The following is a 9624-nucleotide window of genomic DNA, read 5'->3' on the forward strand; positions in this document are numbered from 1 at the left end:
TTTTTTTTTTTTTTTCTTTTAAGCAGTCTTGCTAAGTGGCCCAATGTGCCACAGGAGCTCAAGAGAGCCTTGAATTCTCTACCCTCCCTTCTTCCTCAGACTCCTGAGTTCTGAGATTACGAATATGAGCCACCGTGCATGACACAGTTTCTTTTGCTCAGTCAAACATTAGTGAAATTTACCCACAGTAGTGAGGATTTGTCAATAGCAAAGTTTATAAAAGGTGACAATAAGTCTGCCACTTACTAGCCGTGTGGCTTTCTTTTTTCTTCTTGCTTTTCTTTAACTAGAATCTCATTCTGTAGCGTAGCACAGGCTGGCCTAGAGACAGTCCTCTCAAGTGTGAACCACTATGGCCATTTAAAAGCCCATGGTTGTTTTTTGAGGCAGGCCCTCAGGTTAGCCTCAGACTCTCTATATAGTGGGGGGTGACCCTGAACCTCTGATACTCCTGTCTCCACCTTCCAAGCACTGAGGTTACAGGCATGCACCACTATGTCCAGTTTAGAAACCTTGTCTAGGCAAGAAATCCTTTTCTATCAAGCCATGAAACTACTGCAGCTGTTGCTTGACCTCCACATTTGTGCCCGCCAGCCTGTCAAATAAGTAAACAAACATAAAAGATGAAAAGAGGAGGAGGAAGAAAAGAAGACAAGGAGGAAGAAGAAAGGAAGATGGGGAGGAGAAGGAAGAATATGGGTTAGTGGATGATTGAAAGAAATATCATAGGTTTCAGTCTCATTTCAATCACTGCACTAAAAAAACTTAACAGAACCAAATGTGGAGTCCTAACCCATTTCAAAGAAAGAAGCTCTCTCAGGACTCTTCCTGAGCCCTGGTGGATTTATCAGCTCTGGGTCACAAAGAACTTGAAAGGCACTTTACATTTCAAGAGGAAACAGTAGAGTTTGCTTCCTGGATTGTGAAACATGGGCTTAATCTAGGGCAAGGCCATAAATGTATACAACGCACAGATGTTTGTCTTAATTGACACATATGTTCTCTCTTCCTGGCTGGTGCCGGGAAACTGAATCTAGGGCCTTAATCAGGTTAGGCGAGGGCTCCAACACTGAGCCATAGGCCTTCTTCTTCTTTTCTTTCTAAAGTTCTACGCTGAAAACTGGGAGATTGAACTCAGGGTCTCACCTATGCCAGGCAAGTGCTACCACAGATCTATATTCTTTTTTTTCCTTTTAAATATTATTTATTTATTTGTGGTTTTTCAAAATAGGGTTTCTCTGTGTAGCCTTGGCTGTCCTGGAACCTCACTCTGTAGATCAGGCTGGCCTTGAACTCACAGAGATCTGCCTGCCTCTGCCTTCCAAGTGCTGGGATTAAAGGTCTGTGCCACCACTGCCCAGCCTATTCATTTATTTTTGAGACAGTATCTTCCTAGGTAGCCAGCACTGGTTGGAACTAGCTATATAGCTCAGCTGCTCTAGAACTCACTATGTAACCCAGGTTGATCTTGTCAAATAGACCTGTCATTAATTGTACTTTAACAGTTAATGAGGAAAGTGTTTAACGTTTATCTCTGACCCTAACATGTAGCCACATGTTAGGAGTAGTGGAGGGTCCTAGGGGCAGCCAAGCCAGACAATGAGACTGATGATCATGGATGTGTGCAACCACACCAACTTTTCCTCACTCTTTACCTACTTTGACCCTTAAAAAAAAAAATCTTTTAGAGATGTAACTAGTAGCTATTTAAAAGCCAGATAAGCTAGGCATGGTGGTGCATGCCTTAAATCCCACCACTCAGGAGGCAGAGGCAAGTGGAGCTTTGTGTGTTCGAGGCCAGCCTGGTCTACACAGTGAGTTCATGGAGAGCCAGGGCTGGGTATAGAGACCCTGTCTCAAAAAACAAAACAAAACAAAACAAAACAAACGAAAAAGTATGATGCTGCATAGCATGGTCGCATACGCCCTTCCCCAGGCTCGAGAGGCAGGTGTTCTCTGAGAGTTCAAGGCCAGCTATGGTTACATAGGGAGATGTTGTCTCAAGAAGAAAACTTTAAGAAGTTGGATGACTTCACAGTTCTATACTACGGTGTCCCAATTTCTCTCAAGAGAGTGAGTATACTCAGGCTCCATGCCTATAATTGTGGAGAGCGGTAGAGCTGGAGAGGCATTCGCCATGACAAGATGGCACCTACTTCCGCTGTCGACTGCTGGTAAACAACTGTTTGCGCATGTGCGTAGAATGAAAAGACGCCAAATCACGGCCCATCCTGGGGCGTCACGTGGGGTGATGAGCAAACAGCCAATCATGGGCGGACACGCCGCGCTGTGGGCGGACACGCCACGCTGTGGTGTATATAAGCAGTGCTGTGGGCGGACACGCCGCGCTGTGGTGTATATAAGCAGTGCCGATTATTGGCTCAGCCCTTTTTTCCCTCTGGATGAGGCAATAAACGCTTGCTGCAGAAGGATCCTAGTGTCCACGTGTCTTCTTGCTGGCGAGACGACTGCGCGGGCAACATATAATCTCACATCCAGAAGTGATGACAGCCCCATTTAAGCTTGTTGTGCCTTTTCTAACTGGTCCTAACTGGATTCATCAGGGAACAATGAATTGTCAGCCTCTGCTCTGGAGCACAAGAGCCTCTTTTGTTTCTCTCCAGTGTGGTTCCTTGCATGGATACCCACTTATGAATGAATGAGCCAAGAAAAGGAACAAGCATAGAGGGATGTAGCTGGTCAAGCCTAGTTCAAAGTCAGAACCTTTATGTTTGGCTTAGGATGAACAATGGTGTACTTTACTCAGTTGTTAGCAACTCCCTGTTGGTCTTTGCTCATAAACATCACTTGACAGGTGGTAGTGGTATGTGGTATGTGGCATGTGTATTTGTCTGTGTGTGTGTATTGTGTGTGAATACGTATGGTCTATATGTGTGTTGTGTGAGTGTGTGTGTCTGAGTGATTGTGTATGTTGTGTATGTATATCTGTATGTGTGAGTGTGTATGGTGTGTGTGTATACATGTGCATGCATGCGTATGCGTGTGTGGGGGTGTAATGCTGGGGATTAAGCCTTAGGGAGTCATAAATGATTAAAGTGATTACACTTATATCTCAGCTCCATCCTGAGGCCCTGGAAAGGCCACTTGAGCAGAAATTATTGCATATTACTGTGGAATGACCCTGCCATTCGTTCTGCTTCAGCAGTTAATGAAGAAGGTATTTAACGTTTGTCTCTGACCCTAACACATAGCCACGTGTTAGGAGTAGTGGAGGGTCCTGGTAGCAGCCAAGTCAGATTAAGAAGTTCTTACTGCCTCCATTTACTGATGAAGGTAGGCTGTACACACTAGTCTTTCCCTTTTTTCCTTTCTCATCTACTTTTTGTATATATGTTGTATGTGCACGTGTGAATGTGTGTCTGGGCACCCATGAATGTGTTTGTGTGTGAAGTGTCTATGGAGGCCAGCAATCAATGGTAGGTGCCTTCCTTTATGGCTCCCCAATTTTATTTTTGAGACAGGTTTTCTCACCAAGCCTGGAGCTCACCCTTTTGGTTAGCCTGGCTGCCCAGCAAGCTCCTGTCTCCACTCTCCACACCCCATCCTACCGCTGGTGATACAGATGTGATCTGCTGCTCCCAGCTTTTCTGTGGGCACTGGAGGTCGAGAGCTCAGGGCTCCATGCTTGCACAGGAAGCCCTCTACCTGTTGAAGCCATCTCCCAAGACACATATGCTATCCTTCCCTACCCCCTGCACAGTTTTTTTGGAGACAGGGTGTTGCTGTGTATATAGCCCAGGCTAGCCTGTAGAGTGCTGGAGTTACAGCTCCATGCGTTGCTCACTCTCTTGCTTGGGATCCCTTCCACGCAGGCTAGGTTGGCTGGTTTGGTTTTATTTTTCCCACAAGGGCTCTGACAGGGGACCCACAATGAGACTCTCATTCCTAAAGTCTTGAGCATTCTTTCCATGGATTATGGCCCCTAGGCTTCTCTTCCTTGGGGTAGGACATGGTTCTACATCAGGCCCTGAACTATTTAATGCCACAGACTCTTCCTGTGGGTCAGTCATCCTCTGGGGAAGACATTGTAAGGGGAACCTTGCTGGGGGAGAGCTATCGGCCTGATAGGGAGTTCCCTACATTGAACCTGTGGGACTCCTCACAGTCGGGGGTAGGGCTGTCTCTGACTCTTTAGCCTGCTCTTGAGACTCTTTCTCCTATTGGGTTGCCTTGTTCAGCCTCAATCTCAAGCTTTTGCCTTGTCTTATCGCGTCATGCTTTGTCATATTTGGTTGTTGTTTGCTCTTTTCTGAAGGGAAATGGGGGTGGGGTAGGCTCAGGGGGAGAGAAGTTGAGAGGAGAGGAAACTGCTCAGCTTGTACATTGTGAAAGAAGGATCTATTTTTCAATTTAAAAAAAAGTGTATCAAACAAATGGATTTCAAAAAGGAAAAAGAAAGAAACAAAAGTAGAAAGAAAAAAGAAAGAGAGAAAAAAGTCTACAAGTAAACAAACACCGACTACTCCCTATTCCACGAGACTGGTGGTTGTAGCTCAGTTTTGTGCTCTACTAACCCAACACCTTTGCTTCCATCCCCACACATCATAAACCAAGAGGGTGTGGTGGCACACATCCTGTAATCCTAACACTTGGGAGGTGGATGCAGGCCTTCAAGTCATCTTCTTATACATAGCTAGTTCCAGGACAGGGCTACTAAATGCGACTCTGTCTCCAAAATTAATTAATTAAAAAGCATAACCCAGTGTAGGAAGAGAGCAGGTTGGAGGTAAACTTCTTAACAATAAAACCAAGTGATGAGCTTAGCAAATTCTAGGCAGTTTGCAAGCCTGCTCTGTAGCAAGTCTATGCAAATCCCTTCTTTACCTCTCTCTACCTTAGTTTCTGCTTCCCTTAAAGCGGTACAGAAGAGTTGGAGGCCACTTAAAGCCGCTAGTGGCAGCCTCTGATAAGATTCTCCTCACCTCCTGGGGATACTGACTTGGTAGTGCAATTGTCCCATGACTGCTTTAGATGCACCTCAAAAGAGGGAAGAGGTATTACCAGGGGCAAGGAGCCGTTTGGGTGGCCAGGGTTTCCTAGGGCTCCAGCTACAGTGTCCATACTCTGGTATAGTGTTGGAAACGAGCCCCTTTCTGCCTTTGGACTTCCTAAAGTAGGAAGTGGTGTCCCAGAGTCGGACAGAGGAACTCGACCAGAAGGTAGCTAGCTGTACCTTTCTCAACAGCAGCAACCTGTGCCTCATCAACACTCTCACCACCGCCTGCGCTACAGCCCCCCCGGAGGGTGGGGGTTCTGAATGACACTTACCTGCTCCAAGTGGCAGCCACATCGACAGCACCAGTAGCAGGATCACCAGCGGCGGCGGTCGCGGACTCCGGGAGAGCCCCATGGCGGGTGTGGACGCCCGGGACGCGGGAGCGCTTTCCCTGCGCTGGGCGCCGCGTTCCCCTGCCTTGGTGCACCGGACTGGGCGAGCTGGGCTCCCTTGGCGGACACCTCCCACCGCAGCCTCCGGCCCCTCCTCGCGGCGCCGCCACTCTTCCACTAGGGTCGTGGGCACCGCCCTCCAACTCTGAAGCGCCCGGCAGCATCGGGCGGTTATTACTCCGGGACCCAGAGTAGGACGAGACTTCAAGACCGCTTGGGGTCAACAGCGTGCACCTCTGGAGTCTGCCTACCTACTGTCTACTGCCAATTACCCCCGGCAAGATTGCTGCTAAGTGTCTGTCGTCAGAAACAAAGCACCTCTTTCTGACCCCCTCTGCCCATCCAGGAACAATAAGCTCCACAAATGAAATATTCTAACAACGCTTGAGCCAACCAGGTGTGGTGGCTCACTCCTGAAATCTCAGCGCTCCGGGGTGGAAGCCGGAAGATGGCTGTGAGGTGATCCTAGCCTAACCTATGTTGTGAGTTCTACACCTGTCTGGGGACAAACCAAAGTCAAACCAAACCAAGAAACCTTGAACGATCAGCAGAGTATCTTGTTTTCTAGTGTGTGTGTGGTTGTGAATTTGCACATCTATTATCTCATTTGTCCTTAAGTGTTTCTAAGGGTAAGATTTTATGATTATAAAAATCAAGATTCTGAAAACTGGTCCCACAGTGATGAAATGACTGAGGTAGCATAACCAGGGCAGATCTCGGGAGTTTTGCTAAATCACGTCACTCTGGAATTAAGCTCCTTTGACCTAGGAGAGCAGTCAAAAGGATATTCTGTCTACTCTAATGCCTTCTTCCTCCAATCCCACCTAAACAGAGTAAGCACTGAGCAAAACCAAGATGTAGCAGTTTGTAGTGAGTGACCAGCACAGTACTCAGAGAACGACGCAGGACTACCGGAAGTTCGCCACTAAATCAGTCTGGACTAGAGACCATACCCCCCAGCCCCCAGCCCCATCATAGCCTACCTCCTCCCACCTCCAGTCACTCAGGAGAGTGACCTGAGACACCACTTCCCTGCCCATTGTCAGAGGATGAGAGTTTGTGAGCAAGCTACTGTACCAGGATTAAACTAGTTAGAAACTACTGTGTCCAGAATGCAGCCTGTCACCGGTGAGGACGTGGAGAATTATTGGGCCTGGGCCTCATTCCCACCAGCTTCCAGAGTAAAAACCGACTTGGAAAAATTAGAACCAAGCAGATTGGAGAAAGAAAGACAGAAGCAAAGGGTGGTGTACCATGGGGGGTTCATTCCCCTAACCCTCCACCTCCAGCACCAGCACCACCACCACCACCACCACCACCACCACCACCGCTTCCACAGACTGGCAGAGGGCCAAGAGGGAGGGTATTGTGAAGTAGAATATAAACCTGAGATTTATTGGCTGCTTAGTCTGAATATGGCCATCCTGCTGTGGCCTCTGGGGGGCATTTGCAGATGTAATCAGCCCAGAAAGAAAGCCAGGGGTGTAAATCACCCTTCACAAAGCTGGAAGAAAGACATGTGGCCCCAGATAAGGAGAGGATTGAGTGGCCTCTGTGCCCTTCCCTCCTTTCTCCTGCCCAGCGGGGAGCTGGCTCCTGATCTGTAATGCACTTTAAATGGAGTTTGTGCTGCGTTTTAATCTCTATCTGCCCTGCCAGTTTACAGGGGAACTGTGAAAGTGAACATCTGGCTCCCCAGCGGTGGTACAGGGCCAGTTTGCTCCCAGCTCCACCCCCATCCCTAAGTACCCACGTCTTCCCCTCCACTGACATCAGGAAACCTGCAGCTGGGGAGTTGACAGCCTCCACGGTTCACTTCATTCTTGAAGGAGTTTCAAAAAGAATTTACAAAGCAAAAGGAAACAATGTTCAGGTGGTTGGGATGCTAGAAATGAACCAAGAACCAGGAACTCACCAACCTGTGGCAGAGTCAAAGGGCAGCTCGCTCCTCAGCAACCAAGCCATGTCCAGTTCACTGAAGAAAAGCACCACAGATGTCTTTCCAGTACTGTTCCCATGGAAGCGACCAAGGACCTTGGGTCTGGCTGTCATGGTGGTACACACATTTAATCCAAGCACTCAGCGGGCAGAGACAGGTAAATCTCTCTGAGTTTAGTGCCAGCCTTGTCTACATAGCGAGAGATTATCTTTTTTAAAAAAAAAGAAAAGATAGAAGAACAAGGTCAAGAAGGAACAAGGTCCAGCATACTCTCTACGCACCAGCTCAAACAGCCAACCCCTGCTAAGTATGTGGCCTAGCCTTTGGGAAACTTGTACATAACGATAAATGAGCCAGTCATTTCTAAGATGTTACTCAGCCGTCATTCACTGTCTTTTTAGAACTCACTGCGTGCACAGCTTTGGCTAGTACAAAGTGATTAAGACACAAATCCGGCCTTGGGAGGCCTTCTAATCTACTGATGGTGCCCAAAGGTCCAAAGTCCCCATGTCTCACTGCACTTTCATTTACAATGTTGATTTTCTCCTCTTCTGATTAGGGTAATGGATTGTATCTTCTGTCATGCACTCCCCCTCTTGAGCTTTAATTTCTAAATCGGAATGATAGTATGGTGAATAGTTAAGAGCACACATTGTAGGATTTTCTAAGTTTAATCATCTCTCCAGCACTTGCAGGGTGACAATGTCAATTTTCTGTGCTCCATTTCTTCATGTGTAAAATCACGGACAACATACTGTAACATGTTTATGAGAGTTAAGTACACATTAGGCATGGAGTTTAGCAAATGCCCTTGACAGGATGAGCACTGAACAAACTGTATTATCTCAAGGGGAGTACAGAACTTAGTTATCCTATGAAGTTTGCTAGCTCACAACACCTGGCCTGCTGATTTTTTGTTGTTTGGTTTTGAGACAGGGTCCCAAGTATCTCAGGGCAGCCTTCATCTCCACTTGTGATTGAGGATGATCTTGAACTCCAAATTCTCCTATCTCCACCTCCCAAGTGCTCAGGTTACTGGAGTGACACATCATACCTGACTTTACCTTTTCCTTTTAAATTTTACTAATTATCACTGTGTGTGTGAGTATGGGTGAGAGGGTGCCACATTACATGTGTGGAGGTCAGAGGACAGCTGACTTAGTTACCTTCTTATTGTTGTGGAGATGGCATGACCATGATACCTCTTCTATAAGTTCGGAAGGGCTTACAATGAGTTTGTAGGGGCTCGTAGTTTCAAAGGGCCCAGAGTCCATAACCATCTTGGTGAGGAGCATGAAGGTAGGCAGGCAGGCACGATGCTGGAGCAGTGGCTGAGAGCTGACAGGGTGAGAGAACAACCAGGAGACAAAACTAAGTGGGAGGGGGCTGGAGAGATGGCTCAGTGGGTAAGAGCACTGACTACTCTTCCAAAGGTCCTGAGTTCAAATCCCAGCAACTGCATGGTGGCTCACAACCACCTGTAATGAGATCTGATGCCCTCTTCTGGTGTGTCTGAAGACAGCTACAGTGTATTATTATTTATAATAATAAATAAATCTTTAAAAAAAACAAAAAAAACAAAAAAAACTAAGTGGGAATGCTGTGGGCTTTTGAAGCCTCAAAGCCTACCCCAGGGACACAGCTCCTCCAAAAAGGCCACGCCTCCTAATCTTCATATATATAGTCCTACCAACTAGGGACCAAATATCCAAACAAATGGGCCTATGGGGGCCATTCTTATTTAAACCACCACAGTGACACTCAGGTATTCTCTCCTTCCTTAGTGGCCCTAGTCAGGCTGGCAATGCAAGTGCTCACCTGCGGAGCCATCCTGGTCATCACCTTTGTCAGTTTAGGGGTTTGTTTGTTTCTTTCTTTTTTGAGACAGTGTTTCTATGTGTAACTCCAGCAATCACTCTGTAGACCAGGCTGGTCCCGAACTCAGCCTGCCTCTGCTTCTGCTGGGATTAAAGGCATGTACACCACAGCCTGGTCTTGTCAGTTTCTTAAGGGCAGGGATTCTGTCAAATTTAAACGCTTAGGGACATCAAAAATCAACAATTCTATATATACATGTTTGAAGGAATTGCCTTTCTTTTTTCTTAAACAGGGACTTTCATTGTAGCCTTGGCTGGCCTGAAACTGGCTAGGCAGACCAGGCTGGCCTAAACTTGCAAAGATTCTCTTGCCTCTACATTCTGAGTGCTGAGAGTATAGGCATGTACCACCTTGTCCACCTTGTGGTACTCTGGATAATATTTGCCTGAACTGAATGA

General features: G+C 47.0%; 1 protein-coding gene across 1 annotated transcript in view; it reads right to left on the bottom strand.

Moving 5' to 3' along the window:
• Gfra3 (GDNF family receptor alpha 3) overlaps window positions 1-5632 on the bottom strand; it is a 30975-nt gene extending 25343 nt beyond the window's left edge. Inside the window, exon 1 of the mRNA XM_031366281.1 lies at window positions 5290-5632. Coding sequence (XP_031222141.1) covers window positions 5290-5371 — 82 coding nt within the window. The 5' untranslated portion in view covers window positions 5372-5632. The remainder of the gene's footprint in view (window positions 1-5289) is intronic.
• Between the last annotated feature and the right edge of the window lie 3992 nt (window positions 5633-9624).

This window comes from Mastomys coucha, unplaced genomic scaffold (genome assembly GCF_008632895.1).
Source record: "Mastomys coucha isolate ucsf_1 unplaced genomic scaffold, UCSF_Mcou_1 pScaffold13, whole genome shotgun sequence".
Lineage (NCBI taxonomy): Eukaryota > Metazoa > Chordata > Mammalia > Rodentia > Muridae > Mastomys > Mastomys coucha.